Source organism: Catharus ustulatus, chromosome 6, assembly GCF_009819885.2.
Source record: "Catharus ustulatus isolate bCatUst1 chromosome 6, bCatUst1.pri.v2, whole genome shotgun sequence".
Classification (NCBI taxonomy): Eukaryota; Metazoa; Chordata; class Aves; order Passeriformes; family Turdidae; genus Catharus; species Catharus ustulatus.
Genome location: NC_046226.1, coordinates 52,998,905 through 53,017,117, shown reverse-complemented (window position 1 = coordinate 53,017,117; position 18,213 = coordinate 52,998,905). Strand labels below are relative to the sequence as shown.

Genomic DNA, 18,213 nt, shown 5'->3' with positions numbered 1-18,213 from the left:
ACATTCTCTGGTTTAGGCACAAATGTTGTTTACTGTAAACTCTTCCTGGAACAGTGAAATACTACTAGGCTTGGTCAACTTGTATAGGAGAGTGGAACAACAGTTAACAGATGCCCTATAGGCTCTAAATACTAATGAAAAGCAAGTCATAAGCAGAGAATACAGGTGTAGGGACCCTGAATCTGAGTAAGTGCAGTTCACTGAATTTCACAATGCACTGGTTCCAGTAGTGGCTCAGCTACTGGAATTAATGAGTCTGGAAAAAAGTCAGAACAAAACAAGACAAGACACAGCACTTCCTCTTTATGTAAATCAACATGAATTCACTGCTGTTGAGAGGGCAAGGATAGAAAGCAAGGAGGCTTTTTGTTTCTTTTGTTTGCTTGTGTGCAAAGATCACATTGCTTTTAAAATCCTGCTTCCTGTTGAGAAATACTTTTCTGGAGTGTGCCTTTGTTTTCAGTGAGCTCCTGTGACATCTTCTCCAGTCCCCACAAACATATCCACACACAGCCCTAGAGCTGAGCTAACCACAGTAGATTTATTCTGAGAAAAAAGGTCTGCCTATATTTACATATATATATATATATATATATATATATATATATATACACACACACACTTTTTTTTTTTAACCTCCTTCTCCTCCTTCAATCTAAAAATATATATATGCCAAAAGTTAAGAGACCTTTCTGGAATCTCCTTCATGCTTTTTCCAGAGAATATTCACTACTTTAGCTACCTTTTTTTACTACCCAGTATAATTTGACCTTCAAGCAAGCAGCAACTTCAGTAATAAAACGTCATAAAAAACTAAAGTCATAAGAGTATCACACAGCTTTTCTTCTTTATTGTTTTTTAGCATAAATGCAACTTTTTGGAAGGTTTTAAGGACTTTTTACAATGCAGGGTGCAATCCCAACTAAATGAAGTATCTGAACACAGAACCCTTAGACAGAGCTTAGCTAGGTTGATTTGATTAGGCAGATTATTGTCATTATTGTTATGTGAAATATTATAATGCTAAAATATTGTTACTGATTTTATTGTTATTTATTATGAAAGACTTCTACTAAAACAATTTGAAAAGATTGAATTAATGTAAGGGTGACAAATACCCCCTTTACCTTCTTCCTGCCCCCAAGAAAAGAAAAAGCCACTCCCAGTTTAAGATGTTACTATTTTGTTCTTCATACAATACAGGAAATAAGCTGATGCTTTTCTGGACCATGAGTAACACACCCCTACCACAGGGTTTATGTGTTTCTATTTGCAAACATTCTCCTTGCATTTTCAAATGCACTATAGTGCCAGTCCAGCCCAGTTTCTCCTTAGTGGAAAAAGACCTCAGCTGCATTCCCTTAACCAGATTTCCTGTTGCCCTGCTTATTGTCCCCTCCCCCAGCAGAAAACCTTTCACTCAAGGTCACATCAGTCTTCAATGGAAAGAAAAACAGAATGACTGACAGAAGCCTATCTTAGAATACAGTATTATACCTCCAGTGAACTCACCCTTTTAGCAAATGGAAACAGTTGTTTACATAAAGGTTAGTTTCTTGTAACTCCATCATTCAAGCAATGTTGAACATCAGCTTTCTAGCACTTAAAAGGATGGTAGAATTCCCTTCACTCAGCAATTCTCCATGTAACGAAGCCAGACTTGCTTTCTGTGCAAATTCCTAGTTCTGGCTATTCCATTCCCTTCCTCACTGACCTGACCATCCTGTGCTTCTCTCTGTGGGCTTTGGGGTGAAATCTTGTCCTTCTCAGGCAAGGTGGTTACATCTGTGTACAACTTAGAATGTAGGCATATGAGCTAGATTCAAAGGGATAAGTGACAAATACAGCAAAAATAAATGCCAAGGCCAGTCCTTCAAATAACACTGAACTTTTCCAGGGCATGGATTAGCAGTACCCACAGCTGTAAACTGCCACATTTTCTAAACACATACACTGTCACTTGTAAATACTTCTAACCCATAACAGCTATGGGCTGCATGAACTTGACACTGAATCCTCTGCAGGCTTTACTTCAGTGCTGAATTGAAGGGAAATTATTCCTCATCCCACTGCTAGGTTCCCTGCTCACCAATACATTCATACTGCATCAGCTTTTCTGATAGGATGCAAAGCTTTATACAGTATGATTGATCTTCTCCTTGCGGTTCCTTAACAGGCATGAGAGGCAGAGGCACAAAATAGTCTGTCCTCGGGTAGTGCAGGAATGCTCCTGGCAGCAGAAATAGTCCCTAGAGCTGCACAGAGCTCCTTGGGAGCTTGTCTAATTCATATTTATGCCATGCAGAGCAACCCAGAAATCAGGAGAGATGAGAAGAGAATCCCTGCATAGCCAGCTTCTTGTTTGGCTGCAGAATCCAACCTGAGTGTTTGTATTCACACAAATACAGAAATACACTGCTGTGAAGAGAAAAATCTCTTATTCTGTTCTTTTAATTACTAAAAGAAAGGAGAGAGGGAAAGATTTTTTTATGGTCTCTAAAGAAATTCTGCATTATGATTGATGCTTTTACATCTGATTGTATTTTGTGCTCACTTACAAGACTGAGGGTAGAGACAAGAATTTGCCTCAGCATCTCTGCAAGGCAGGAGAGGAGAAGCAGCAGAGAGCTTTGAAAGCACAGCAGCCAGTTTTGCTGCCAGTTAACAGTGGCAAGGCACCATTCCATGTCATGCTGAAGGGCATTCCCTTTGGATCTGATGCTAACCCATAAGTCTTCCCATTCACTGTCATTTTGGTTTATATGATGAAACTATTTCATCACCAAAGTCAGTTAAATAGCTACTGGGGGAAACAAAAGAAACACAGAGAAAAAGCAAACTTAGAATGAATCAAAGCTTAGAGAAGTTATAGGTTCACTGTTCATTCACAAGGTTTGTAATCATGTATTTAAAAAGCAGACATCTGCTAATTTCATTCAGTATTTTGTGAAATCTATAGAATTTAGTAGCATTTAACCCCACTCTAATTTTCCCTCTTACAAGTATAACCAGTGGTATTTCATCTGTGGTCTTAAAAACCAGCTAAAATTTACTTCCTTTTTGTCTAAACAATAATTTAAAAAATTAAAATTCAGTTGCAATGCCCCCATCCAATCGAAGTCACAGCAGCAGCCAGCTATTGGAGCATAGGCTAGCTAGTGGAGCATTCAGCAGGGCTGTGAATGCAGAAACTGCATTCTCCCATGCACAGTTCCCCACACAAGGCTGGGCACCTGCACTAGTGAGCCTGCAGGCAAGGGCATGTGATGTGTAAAAGTCAATGCTAGGACATATCCTTAGGTCTGGTTTGCTGACACACTGAAATAGTGGGTACAGAAAGAAAGGATATCCAAAGAAGCTTAGGCTGTGATTTTTTCATCCTTAGAAACTGTATCAAAGCTATTTGCAATGAAGGACACCTGCCAATTCAGGATATCCATTACAAAGGTAGCAAATAATGTTAGGTAAAAAAAAATCTCTTGGCTTCACCTCAAAAAAAGAAAAAATTTAACTGTCTGCTCTGAATTATCTGGGGCTGTTGGGCACAGAGGTCTACAGAAAGTCTTTCTCAAACAAACCTCACATACAGGACAAGATACCCTGGTACAGGAAGGTTAAAACTCAGTTCTGAGTTTGTGTACCACAGAGCTAAACTTTTGTTCCTAAATTTCATTCTTCATGCAGGCACTGTTATGTAGGAAATGTGTGTTGCCTGCGCTTTGCTGTGGATCAGCTGGAGGACATGAGGAATCCTGCTGATGGCAGACTCAAGAGTCCCCTCTGAAGTTAAGTGTTTTCCTCACAGGCAGTTGTTCACCTCCTGTGGAGAGCCAAGGGCAGGCAGCCACGCTGTCTTACCACCTGTGCATTCTTGTCTGTCTGTGTCCTTAGTAAAGGGCAATTTTCCAGGTCCAGCTTGATCAGTGCAAAACATATCTTGGGCTGCATTCTGGTTAAGTATATACATATACATTAAATATAAACACACATGTTCCTGATTTAAGATGAGCCTTATCCTGGGTTTTAGGAAATAGATGATCTCACTGGAGGAGAACTCCTATTAAATCAGGAAAAAAGTGGGGAAGGGGGCAGGAGACAGGGGAAAACCAGTAATGTTTGAATGTTGTGCTAGCAATTAATCATGGCCAGCTTGCTACTGTACCTTTCTAAATGCAGCAACACATGTTCACTGACTGACCTTGCCACTACATTTATATCTGTTCCAGTTTTGGCATTTTCTATCCGTTTCTTTGGCTCTTTCATATAAGCAGATTGTACCAGGACCTCCACACTTGTGTCTGAGGGATGTGATGCACAACTTCAACAACAGCCCTTTGGGAAGGTGAATCCTGTTCCTACCTTTCCCTGTGAGCAGTAAGCACTTCTTAGGATTGACTTAACAAAGAGACATTCTGAAAACATAGGCTGAGAAGCGTGGCTTTCAAATGTTTCACTGCTGATACTGTTATTAGCAAGGAAGCACTTCAGGGAAGTTACAGTTCCAAACATTACTGGGGTTAGCAAGACACAGGGAAAACAAGATTATCTAGGGGCTTACAGGAATTGTGTCTACGATGCAGTTTACCTTCCAGAGTGCTTCAGAAAAATAGTACTTGAGAGCTTGCTCCATAGAAACAATTTAAGCAAGATTAACTCTGTGCAGCAAGCAGTACCTGGCAGTAGGAACGGTCTCTGGCAGAGAAGAGCAGGCTGGTTCCTGCTCTCTGCAATGTGCTTATTGCCAGAGGGGAAGCAATGCACATTTTGTGCTTTTGAACAACATGAATCCTTTTGTATAGTGGCTCATTCAACAGCAGGTAATTAAAAAATAATTAAGATATGCCCAGAGACACTGAACATTTGCTTTTAGATCAAAAGCTGAACTTAACAAGTACAATCCTGTTAATTACAACTTCTCAGTAATCAAACTGATTGTGGTAGTCACCCAATCCACACCTCTGCATGTCTCAATCACCATGTGTTTTATTATTAAATCCCTGTCAGCTGCTGTGGCATTTTCCCTGAATGTGGCACGTAGCAAATTTCCAGGGTTATGCAAGAAAACTGCCAGGTTGGGAGCTGAGTCTCTGCCATTGGGAGAATCCTCCCATCCATACGTTTAGCAGTCGGAAGGATGAAATCCAAAATCCATTAGAACTCACCTGACAACTCATCTGCTTCCACCCTTGTGATGGACACTGGGACAGTTATAACCACAACAGTAACCAGCAAACACACTGGGCATTATAGGGAAAAGCCAAGAGGACCTTCTGATTAACTAGTGCTAACCAAAATGGAATGAGAAGATTAGTAAACCCTAAAGCTACAAAATAAGGATTACCTCTTCCAGTAGCACAGAGAAACAATGCAAAATGGACCTAAATATTTAAAAACATCAGCAATGATTGTGAAGAAATCTCACCTACCAAAATGAAGCAGCAACTCCAGTAACTTCCTCTGCCTTTGGGAAAGGAAAGCAAATGAAGCAGCCTGACACTGTTGCTGCCATGCTTTGAAGAGAACGCAGCTCCCTTGGGTGTGAATATGTCAGGAAATTAAAGCAGCTCCTTGATTCCCTACCTGTCTCCTAATTATAGCCCAGTGTATCTCAGAGGGAGCCATGACTACAACTCAGATAATCTTTTTACTTAATATATCACAGACTGTTTTTACCAGCTACTGATGGCAGCATGAACTCTCAGTTTAGTTTCTGTGGGAGGTCTTTTGACATGTATTTAAACATCTATTTTCAATATGAAATGAAATTATCATCTAAAATCTGTACAGCTGTTCCTACTATAGTCTAGTAGGACATACCTACATGAAAGCAGAAAAATGCACTTGAATGTCTTTGAGTTCATTAAAATAATTAAAACTCCATAAGGATATTTTTATTCATAATCCATGTGAACTTCATTTGATTAACTCTGTTTCACTCCTTTAAAGCAATCTACACACAATTAAGCCCCTTTGATTTTGAGTAAGTAAACAAATTAGCTTAGCATAATCCAATTAACCCACGCACATTCAAGTTAATTTTCCTGGAGAGCTCCCATGTAGAAAAACATTAACATTCTTAAAATAACTTAATTCAGTGGAGTGGTATGCACACACTACTTCATGCATATCATCTACACCTCCCATAAGAAAAAAAAACCTGCTGGAACTCCTACTAAAAACAGTGTCATGCCTTTAATCCTTCTCACACTTACCTTTCTCACATTATAGAAGTCTCGATGGGGATTACTCTTCAGTTCTTTAAATTCTGACATTTCATTCAACATCTCGTGTAAGCTAAATTTAGATTCTAAAAAGTTAAGCCTCCGATGACAATATGTTTTTCTGTAAAAGAAAACACAAAAATGAACTGGAACTTAAAACTAGTTGCATTTAAAATTCAAAAAGAACATCCAAGTTTTCACAGTAAAATCAAAGTAGGGGCATTTTATAAGGTCCAAGACAAATCCATTCTTTTTATCCTACTGGTTCTGTAGGATATGTAAGCCAATTTCAGACCAAAGTTATTACTGAAATCTCAAACAGAACTCTACCATAACCGTTATGTCCTTCACCTTGTCCAAGTATTCAGCACTATACCTGTGCATAAACTGCAGTCCTTTTAGTAACAATGACCAAAGCAATGGTACCTCCAATAGAACAATCTTCTCATATATTACAGAAATAACTTGTCATCCAGCCTTACTCATTATGATTTTTTTAAAAATCCTCCACATTTATTTGCTTTTTCAGTTAAATGTGAGAAGCCAAGATACGATCCAATATGCTTTCATTTTTTTTTTTCAGGCCTTGAGAACACATATTGTGTCGAAATACTTTTTTCAAAAATAATTTCTTGTGCCCTTTTTAGAAAATATGCTTTTTTGTTCCTGCTTGCCTACTCAGAGCTCCATCTTCACTTTCATCTTCTGTCATGTTTCTCCTTCTATTTTTAACCAATGACATGGTTTTTCTCTTCACCATCTGTCAATTCTTATTGACTCCACAATATTTTGGTAGCACTGTTAATGTAACAGCCTTCTTTTTCCTGCTTTATTGTTGCCAATCTCTCCTCAATAGGACACAAATCCCATTATGGTTTTGGAAGCCTGGTTCAAACCCAGTCTCACAGAACCTAATACTGATCAAGACCTGTCTGCCTACTGCAGGAAGGCTGTTGGGTCATACTCTTATCCAGAAGACCACAAGCCTGAGGAGTAGGGGTGAGATTTCATCAGTTTACCAACAGCAAAGATTAAAGAACGATGGCTCTCTGAGCAGCCCCACATGTGATGGGCATAAATGACAGAAAAGCACTCGCTGCTAACAGGGAAACAATACCAGAAGGAGAGCTTATGCAACAGGATTATGAGTAAGACCTTTTTCTTTTGGGCTGTGCACATTTATCAGAGAGTGTGGATGAGCCTGTAAAAGCTTACTCTGAATTAGTGAAAGGAGCAGGTGACTGACCTACATTCACCAAAGTGCTGAGTGTTCTAACTTGGCCTACCACAGCCCTTTTTACTTAGGGCTTCCTGTTACAACTGTGAGCTGTAAGGTTTACGTGAAAACCGCAGAAGGGGATTCAGCATGACTCTTGATTCTAGTTTTCCTCCCCCTCCTTTTATCTTCTCATTATCTGTCTTGGAATATAATGCACTGTAACTGGAATGCATTTGCCCATAGCTGACTGTAACCAAAGCCTGCTCAAGCTGGCACTGATTTGGAGCTGATAATTCTGGCAGAAGCACAGGAGTTGGCTCCTGAGAAAGGGCTTAGGGAATGGGCCAGGCTTGTTCTGCCACTGTCACTGCACGAGGCAGACAGACTGACACAGCTGTGAGACAGACCACAGGACAAAGAATGCACCAGGTGGGGCTAACTGGGCACAGTGTCAGTGATGATCTCTCCCATGCAGCAGGCCCAGAAATGCAGTGCTGGCACACAGGGCAAATAGCTCAGAGCAGTTCAGGTTCCTGCTTAGTTCCATCATACGAGTGGATTCTTTTCCTTTCCTGGTGTTGAGGCCATGAGAGATGGTGCCATTTCCAATCCTCAGCCAGGAACTAAACTTAAACTGGATGCACATGCTTTCATCATGCACTAGACAAGGACACTGCTTTGTCATGAGTGTCACTGACTGTACTAGAGTTGTTACATTTCTAGTTTATAGAGACTTCACAGGAATTTGGTGGTTCTAGGAAATTTCAGACTTATTTTGATTGTGCATGCATGGGTCAGTTTTGCAGCATATGAGCAGTTAATTAACATCTGAAACAAATCAGACTGAATATTTATGTTGCTGAGCTGATCTGTGTGCTCTGCATATGCAGGGCTTCTCTTCATGCAACCAGAGTAGAATAGACATGAAGGAATTTCAGACAACTGTTCAAAAACCTCAGGTTCAATATAGGGCAAAACAAAATTTAAGAGGCTCAAGCTTCAGTTCCCATGCTTCAAGAAGTTTGGGTCAGATTTGACTTGAATGGAAACATTTGGCCAATTCCTTGATTTTTTTCTCTTAATCTCCATTTTTTTCCATGGTTGTTGCTAAGAAAGCAAAGAAATGAAAGGTAGCCATAGGTGGCATTGTATTTTTTCCTTTTTAAGATTTTCCATGATGTGTTAATGCTTGAGAAAGGCAAAACAAAACACTACTATAGAAGGGGTATGCTGAGGAATTAAACATCACAGAAGTGAGAAGTACTAAGCCACAGGTAAGCAGCAGCCTGAAGGGGCAGAGAGTAACAAAAGAGGAACCTACGTTGGGCCATCTGCAATTAGAGCAAGAACATGGCTCAGGTCAAGGGTGTAGGTCTGCAGGTCAGGGTACGGCAAACTCCGAGGCTCATTGAGCTCCATCATCTCCTTGTTATCATAAACAAAGGGAATTCCACCTTTCAGCTTGATAACATAATCCAAATTGTCTGGAGCATCATCGAGATTATAAGGATCTTCATTTTCTTCTGGGGGTGAATGGAAATCTGAAAACAAATTTACATTACAGTTAGAAATACCTTACATAAAAGGCAAAATAATTACAAAAAGAGCTTTCTGCTTCTGTAAAGCTTAATTTCTAACAGACCTCAGTATTTCCATTAAAATCCCATTCAGTTACTATAAAAGATCTTCTGTTACAACATAATGTGCTCTTTTTTCTGGCAGGCTTTAGTTGCAGCCCCTCTCTAAATTAAGTGCCTACCTCAATTCAAATGTTATATGTTATCAGAGTTCTCTGAACCAATGCATACAGATTTAATACTACTCTTTATTAATGTGTTTGGAATAAGTTTGAAAATTAGTTTGCATAAGTATTTAAATTAGGATGCTTGAAGTACAGTTGAGATTTCTGAACAATAAAATAGTTGTTGACTTCATACCCACCTTCATTATTTTCTTTTCACTTCTGACTCAACGTAGCAATTTTGGAAGTTTGTATTTAAACACAGAATCAGTTGGTTTTGTTGTGTTTGTATTGGAGTTTTTTAGTTTGTGGGATTGGTTTGTTTATATGTGGTTTTCTGTGGTGATGGTTTTATTTGAGATTTTTTTGAATAAAATATTTTTCCTAACTTTTTTTAATAGAAGTAAGAAGCATAGAAGCCAAAAATAGTACAACACAAATCCATTTTATCCCTTGGCCTTCTGATCATAAACAAAATCACAAAGTACCAGTTGGGATTTGTTCAGTACAGTTTTGTAAAGCCTTTAAAAAAAGTTACAAACTTTTTTTCCTAAGAATCAAGTAATCACACACACTTCTAGGAGCTTTAACTTATGTGAACACTTACACATTGTCACTCCTGTTATGAGCAGCCATCACTTCTTTTACAATATCTTACTCATGCAACCAGCACAAAGTGTCCTGACTGCATTGATGTCAGCTGAACTACATTCTTTGGCTCAGCCTTATCAGAAATTTCTTCTTTTACCCGTTCAGTTAGGTCACGATAAAAAAGTAATTACCAGTCCTTTTATTCACCTAGAGCACCTGAATGTATGCTATAAACTGATTCCATCCTTATCTCTAATATTCATAACTACCTAGCTCAAACTTGTGCTAATTAAGACGTTGTGTAAGAAGATTTCATTTTTTGTGGGTTTTTTTGTAAAATTCTAACTGTAAAAAAGTTATTAACCTAATAATAGCTTGGAAATGTCTCCCTAGCAGCTGTTCCAAAATATCTTCCCTGTCTTGAATATTCAGTATACTGTCTTCTTTACACTCTTCCTGGAAAACAAACACTTGAAAACATATTTAGTCACCCTCTTTCAACCACTAAGCCTGAGGGTAATTGATTTAAAATGTCACTTCAAGGCTGAAAATAAGTTGTCAGCAACACAGACACATCTACAGTGGCCCATCTGTACAGACCAAAGGCTGCTCCTCACAGCCTAATCCAGAAATGAGCAGTGCAAACAGTTTAATGCACAAGCAAAGCTTTCAAGACACAACCCACCCAAGAGACAAAAATAATTTGTGACACACATAGTGGGAGAATATGTTCAACCTAATAAGCCTTGTTGAGAGATCAGTTTATTTACCCAGGCAGAATGCCCAACAAATACGACTCTACAGCTTCAAGTCTTGACCTGGCAAGTGTAGCCTGCCTGTGAAATTCATGACTCAGGGCTTGCTAACTGGCATGCCTGTATCATGCTTCAATTCATGATGTAGATGAGCTCATCACCCCTTTTAGGCCCCTATGCCAAGATGAGGAGGAATGATTTCACTTTAAACCACAGCCCTACATCTTTATCCTGGGGGAGCATAAGTATGCTACTTAACATCCCATTTGCTTAGGAAATAAAGTAATCAATGGGAGTCTAGTCTTGGTTTTTAGGTTTTGACAGCTTCAAAGCTCCAAATTAGTTATAGGATTTATGACTTAGGCCCATCAGTGATTCTCCACTCAGTAACAGAATAAATTAAAGACAGTCAGAAGAGATCATGACAAAAATACAACTTCCCTTTACTGCAGCAAAGCATGGGTTTAATTCTGTATTTTAAAATAATGTTTAAATTTTTTAGAATGCAATTGAATATTTTCAAAAGGATATTCACCTGGGCACACCTCATCTTCAACCTTCCATTTCTGATCCCGCATGCTGCACAGGTACTGAGATGTTGTTCTCGGGAAGCGATGGTAGGCAAGACGCGAGTACTTCTCTCGGATGAGAAGAGCTTTCACCAGGCTCTTGGCAGCTTGTTCATAGTCATCAACTGTAACCTGGAAGGAAAAACCTGGATAAATACTGGAAAAAATAGCAGTTCTAGCAACAAACCAAATCCACATTAAGTCCAAATTAAGGGGACTTAATTTCCAGAAACTAAAGCGCACGGGGCTTGACCATAAGGATCTTGCCCAAGGAGTCAGGAAGCCAGTGAAAGAAGCAGAATCTAAATACAATATACAAGACACACACAAATGTTTTTATCCTGCCATATATTACCTATTTATTGAACATGTGATTATTTTGTTATCCAATCTATTATTAAAAAGAGTATAAAACAACTTTAATTCCAACTGTTTAACAAACCACTTCATTCACAAAGCAATTTAGAATTTGTTGCAGAGAACCATCATATTGGTATTTTGCACTTCATGTACATATATGGCAATTTTTACACCCTCTAGATACAGAAAGTGGGAAAACAATAGTTTCTTACCCCTGCACAGTAGTCCCCACTAATTGAAACTCTCTGGAATTCTGGTACATCATATGGCACTTGGACTGGCACAAAAGCACTTGGGAGAACTGGCGTTGCAGGAGACAGGACGGGATTGGCTGGTGGTGCTTTCCATTCCTGAGGTGGAATTTGTAATGACAAAGACTGGGATCTAATCATCTTGAAACTTTTCTTCCTACAAATTCACGGTATAAAACATAGAATAAGCCATGGTGTAAAACACTAAAAACACTGGAAAACTGATTACAGTGAAGAAATCATCCCCTAGGAAGTTTTACAAATGAAATCTCTCATACCACAGAAAAAATGCTGGTCAGAAAGTACTTGTGCTTTTAGCTTTTCTGTACTGACATTTCACATGATCTACACTACACACAACTGCTCCCTCCACATGAGTCCAATATGCCACAATTTATTTACAATCGCTCTAAGGTGCCCTAAGGTTTATGTTTGGCTTCTCACAACTTCAGTTTCAGCAAGTCACTGTGCAGAAGGAAAACATGATCACTGTGCTCACTTTAGCAAGGGTTGATTCTTACAGACTGACAGCACCAGAATTTGTGAAGGATCAGACAGAAACAAGTCAGTGTTACATATGGAAATTGCTGTAAAGTCATCATGCTGTTACACACACTTCTCATTCTTCCCCAAACTTGCAAGACCTAAGACCATCTAGTTGTCAGACAAAACTAGGCAACAAAATTTCACATAGTCATTCAGTTCAAATTGTAAGGAAAAGGAGGAGCACCTAGTTATTCCTTAGGCAGTGTTTGGTAAGACTTGTACAGAAGGTTGATGTTGGTTATCAGAGTTATAGCACAGCATGGCTTTGATACACAAGTCCATTCCTCCCTTCAGGTGGAACTCACATAAATTTTAAAATGTTGCCTTTTCTCATCAAAGCTGTGATAGATGTGCACCACAGATAAACCAGCTGAAAAAGAATGCTGTGTTTTCCAGTGAAGTAATTGTAATACTTCAAGCGGCGCTTTGGAATATCTCTGAAGATGGAATTAATTTTCCTTACTCTGTTTAAATGTGCTTAAATGTATTTTATATATTCATATAATATATAACTACTATGTTATGAACTACCTGCGATATTAATTTCTTTTGCACTGTGGAAATAGCCCCTACTTTTGTAAGTTAGGTACCAAAACCTTAAAATGTTTGTTAGTGATTCTGATGCCTTACTAAGAAAAAGGAACACTGGAACATTCTCTGAAAGCTGAATATTACTTCTGTGGTTTTCTTAAGAGGAAGAACATGCAGTGCTACACAATTAACACCCAAATTTAATCTTCTAAAGCACTTGTTGCCACCTTGGAAATCAGAATCAGTTTTGAAAGGCAGTGTTTGATCAACTGCAGCTGGAAACAGCACAAGCTGTACTTGTACCGCTGTCCCTGAAGTACACTTCAGTCATGCAGGATAGGGATGAACACTTGTTCTGTTCGCACACATAAACAAAATACCTATAATACCCTTCCTGCAGTTAAACCTGTACAAAACCTGAGTTTGTTTCTGTGAGACAAATTTTCCAGGTTAAAAGGGAAACACACTAGTTCAGGAGGAAGTATATACCACACTTGTTTGACTAGAAACATCTGGTTTTCCCTTCTGTGCCTGTTTATGTCTATGAACATGCCAGCTGGGAAATCCACTTGCACAACTCCAAACCCAAAGTCTCAGCTTGTATCATCAGTGAGTCATACCTTAATTTAACTAAATTGACTCTTCTCCCTTCTGTTACAGAAACATGATTCCAAGTGTTGCCCAACTGCCTTTCTGCAGCTAACCAGGTATATGTGCTTAGCTATCACTTTCAGAGCCTTTCTTGTCTGCCTGCCTTTTGGAGAGTCTGTACACGTCCAACCCATTTGGTGTCAGGCTGCTGCTGAGCTCATGTGACTCCAGAAACAGCCTGGCAGTCCTGTGAAGGCAAGACACTGGAACAGCCTGACATCAGGGGAACACTGCCTCTCTTACAGAAAAAAAAAAAATAAATCACAAACCACAGCAAGTTTGCCTTCATTGAAGCCATGGGTAAACCAAAGCTAGAACGCAATTTTTTTTAATGTGCACTTTTATGGCTGATAGTGGTTAGATTTTATCTCTGTGAGTAAAGGAGACCTACAAATAACCTCATTATGCCAATACCACTTTTCACCTTACCCCTTGATCTTAAATATAAATTCTTTGCTTTCATCTATTTTTGCAGAGACTAAAGGAAGTATCACACCGCTGTCATTTTCTCTGTTTTAAAACTTTCCTGTTTCTTTTAATGAAACTAGAAAAAGAGGGGGGAGTGTTTCTTTTTCTGACTCTCCTTACATTAAAGAGTCTTGGGGTTTTGTTCATTTCTACCCAGCTATGCTGTTTATTAATTTTGCATAAGCAATATCTGTGCTATTGCTGGGAACAGAGCTGAGACAACCTGACCAACCCAAGCTCCCTGGGGTCCATCCCCGCAGCTCTTGCACAGGACAGAAGGACACCACAGGGGTGGCCCTGGTACCTGCTGCTGACCTTTCTCCTGCAGTTGTAAGAGGCAGAATGCTGCTTGCCAGCTACTTCAACACTAAACTCAAACTCACTTCAAAAACTATTTCCCACTAAGAAAGCAACTCCAGAAGATACCTTTTAGCCGTTTCCACAGACTGCTGTTCTGCCAGCTCCTTCTGCAGCTCCCTCTCCTTGGCCTCCTTCTGCCCAATGGGGCAGTCCTCAGGCACGGTGAAGAGTGACAATGCATCTTTGCTGTCTTCTTCTCGCAGGACTTTGGCAAACACCTTCTCTGCCAGGAGCCGCACGTGCTCGTCCACCTCCGAAATGTTCAGCTTGGGAAACTGCCGGGGCATCTCGCCTGGTGAGGAGCACAGTTGATAAAGTTAGAGCCACGGGACGGGTGAGGATGTGCCAGAGATTGGGGGGGTTTTCCATGGAATGCCTGTCAAAACTCAGAGCTTGGAGCACAGTCAGAAGGAAGTAGAACAGCTCTGCAGAATTTAAGCTAGCAGTCAGTACACAAGAACACAGAGCAGCTCTGCTTTTGGAGCCGTGCTAATTTGTGCATCAGGAATCTCTTAGCATGCCCACAAAAATTCCTAAGCAATTTACGTAGAGATTTACCAGGCGATTCCACTCACTTGCACAGTCAGACAACTGTTTGTGACACAATGGATACTCAGCTGTGTCTCCCTGCACTGAACCTGGAAATCACCTTCACTCAGTTGCTTGCCTACTTCCTTGCTCAGTGACTTCAAACCAACAGGCAAGTTGGAAAAGAAAGTTGTACACTTCCACCTCACCCCATCCCTTGCGCCAATCACAAAGTCACAGAACTGCTGGGACGTGAAACAGTTGCACAACAGGAGCAAAGATAGTTAAGTCAGTGACTCTTTTTTCTACTTGTAGTAGTTCATGTCACATTTTTGAATGCATGTGGGAAGTAGATTGTGGACATCCATTTTTACTTTGCATTTAAATATTACTTCTCAAAAAGAATATTTTATGTTTTAAATTTTTAAGTAGCTAGCCTTTTATCACAAAATGTTTGTTTTGTTCTAGCATCATTACTGTCATCTTTATGGTTTCTTTTGTAGTTTCCTTACTTTACTTTTATTCCATTTTCATACAATCCAGAAGGTGCATTTTAGCATAACTGGAAGCATTCCAGAGGGAAAAAACAGTGCTGATAAGCCACTGACCAGCATTATTTTGTGTACTATAAAGCTTTCTGAATGCCTTCAGTATGATGGAGTTTATAACAAATAAGATTAAATTCTTATTACATAAGTTAAAAATAGCTGCATGTCACAGCAAATGGATCCAAGCACTGCCACAATGCGAAGTCTGGGTCCAAAACTGGCATTTCAGAATCCTTTTTGGTTAGAAAAATGCAAATGTTTTTTGTGAGATAGCATTCATTTAAATAACGACATACCCTGGGAGTCAGCATGGAGCATGGCAGTTTTTTATCTCTCCATGCACAACTTATCAGGGCCCCCATTACAATTTTTCTGTAGGCATGCTGCAGGTTTCACATGTTGATATGTGATCCTTTTGATATGTGATCCTGTTGTTTTCAGCCTAAAAGACTCTAATTGATGTCCACTTGTTTTCACAGTTGCTTTGAGAACATTTTTGCTTTTATTCTAAAGGCAAATGTAGTATCAAAAGGTGACAAAAATTAAATTGGGCCATAATACAGGAATTTAGTGTTCCCCTACATTACTTTGTATTCTTATTTTGTAAGAACTCCTTCACTTCCCAATAGAAAAGCATCTCTAATTTTAAAGAACTGTAGATCTAAATGTGCTGTTTTCTATCTGGGAGTATTTGTTTTGCAATTTGTATTAAGTCTTCATAAAATCAAGTATAACTACATAAGAGATTTAAAAACACATACATGTTTAGCTGAATAACTCCATGACAATGCACTACTATGTCTTAGCAGCATCCAAATTTAGGTCTGGTTTCTCAATTTCATCCCCCAAGGAAGTCATGGGAGTCTGTCCCCTGACCTCAATGAGCACAGTTGTCAGCAGCAGAGCCTGCCACACAGGCAGCAGCCAGCATCAAGGGCTTTTGGGCCACTGCAGCAGGGAAAAACTCCCTTTATCCTTAACTACAGTAAGGGTGCTAACAATACTAGTACAATGTGAAATAGGAACATGATGCCGAGCATTTTCTGAGTATAAATGAACTTCCTCCTAGAGAACTGTGATCAGAAACAGAAATGCAGTAAGAAACACGTTGCATGAGAAACCATGCTTACTTTAAATCCTTACAATGAGATAGTGAAGAGACAGTAAGTATAGATGTAAGTACAATCCTTTAGTGACACCAAAGTTTTTTTCTTTCTTACAGAACCCAAGCTCACATTCTCCACTCGAGCATGAGACGCTAAGGCACAGAGCAGTTTGAAATGTACGTTCACCCACATCACTGCTAGCTCATGGCACTCAAATGAGCCTAATAAACCTAAAATAGTCATGAGGCACCTCATGCAATACTCGTGCAAGCTGTGCCACCCTGAACTGGGAGAGGCTCTTGTATCCAGTATCCTTGTATTGAACTGCTGTCCTTTGCCCAAGGTGAGCAACAACTAGACATTTTAATGGGATGGGGAAGGGTATAACGTCACCCAGTAAATGCTCTTTTCCTAAACATCACGATCTAATAGAAAGGTTGGTTGCTCTTTAGGTCTGCCCCTAAGCTATTTCTCTTGAAACATGCTGCACTAAAAAATCAACCAAGAAAAAACAGATAGAATGATTACTTAAAAAGCAAGTATCGATCAGGCATTTAACGGTCCTGAATCTGCACCGAGCACATGCCGTGCAAGCCGGAGCCGCCCCGAGCCCCGCGGATGCCCGGCAGGCAGCGCCGCATCCCAGCGCCGGGGCAGGTGGGGCCGGGCCCGCGGGCGCTGCCGCCGCAGGAGCCCCGCACGGCTCCGGCCCAAGGTCACCGCCGGCAGCCCGGGCCAGCCCGGCGCGGCACTTACCGAGCGCCCCGGGGAGAGCCATGCTGGGGCAGGGCCGGGCCGCCGCCGGCCAGAGAGACACTGCCCGGAGCCACCGGCGGAGGAGGCGGCCGGGGGAGGAGCCGCTCCCGCCGCCCGCTGCTGCCGCATCCACCCGCCGGCCGCCCGGTACCGCAGTGCCGCGCCGCCCCTGCCCGGCCCTTTATGGCCCGCGGGCTGCGCCCCCCTCTCGCCGCGCCCCCGGCCCCGCCGGGCCCCCGGGCTGCCCCAGGGGAGGCGGCATCGCGGCCGGGGCGGCTCCGGGGGGCGGGGGGCGCGGCGGCTGCCCCGGCCTGCCCGGTCCTGCCCGGCCGGGCCCCGCCCCGGCGCGGGGGGCGAGCGGCGGGCGGGGCCCCTGTCCGTACCTCTGTGGGGCCGGCGCTGGCCGTCCGGGCCGGCTGCACCTGTGGCGGGGCACGGCAGCCGCAGCGGCAGCCGGAGCGGCGGGGAAAGCGGGGTCCCTTCCTGTTCCCCTTCCCCTGGGCGGCTGAAGGCAGAAGCCGCGCTGTCACATGGCCCCGGCCGGCGGGCAGGCAGCGAGGGAGGGGCGGCAGCCCGGCCCCACCTGGATTCGCCTCGGCAGTGCCGCCTTCCCGAGCGCCGCGTTCAGAACTCCTCAGAAGCGCTTTGACGGGGAAAACTTGGGTTCCAAAGCAGAAAGTCGTGAGGCCAGTGCAGAGTGACAGCCGGTAAGCGTGCTGGCGATGAGTCCTAATCACAAGTGATTTCAACAGCGTCTGCCCTTCAGTGCAGCGACGCCGTCCAGGTGCTCGTCTCTTAAATAATAAACAAATAAAACCCCAAGAAATTTTCCGGGTAAACAGGCCAAGACAAATAACTGAAGCTCCAACCCAGAGTGACTCAGCAGCAATCAGGATATTAAGATCTAAAAGAATTTGACCTTATTTTGAGAGATGCTGGGCCCTGAAGCCGAAAGTTGTAGGGACGATTTTTGTGAGTTTGGGTTACAATACTTGGGGGCTAACCTGAAGAC

At 41.6% G+C, this 18,213-nt stretch overlaps 1 protein-coding gene across 4 annotated transcripts in view; it reads right to left on the bottom strand.

Moving 5' to 3' along the window:
- AMPD3 (adenosine monophosphate deaminase 3) overlaps nt 1-17,871 on the bottom strand; it is a 32,942-nt gene extending 15,071 nt beyond the window's left edge. For 2 of the 4 annotated variants that reach the window (XM_033062489.2, XM_033062492.2), the window contains exons 1-6: nt 17,202-17,308; nt 14,330-14,555; nt 11,669-11,864; nt 11,063-11,228; nt 8,762-8,981; nt 6,213-6,342 (exon numbers count right to left, since the gene is read on the bottom strand). In XM_033062489.2, the coding sequence (XP_032918380.1) occupies nt 6,213-6,342; nt 8,762-8,981; nt 11,063-11,228; nt 11,669-11,864; nt 14,330-14,555; nt 17,202-17,223 (960 nt within the window). In that variant the 5' untranslated portion in view covers nt 17,224-17,308. Of the gene's footprint in view, nt 1-6,212; nt 6,343-8,761; nt 8,982-11,062; nt 11,229-11,668; nt 11,865-14,329; nt 14,556-17,201; nt 17,309-17,584; nt 17,653-17,784 lie in introns of those variants that run through there. The other 2 variants (XM_033062491.2, XM_033062490.2) reach the window with 2 other exon arrangements.
- Nucleotides 17,872-18,213: the final 342 nt, after the last annotated feature.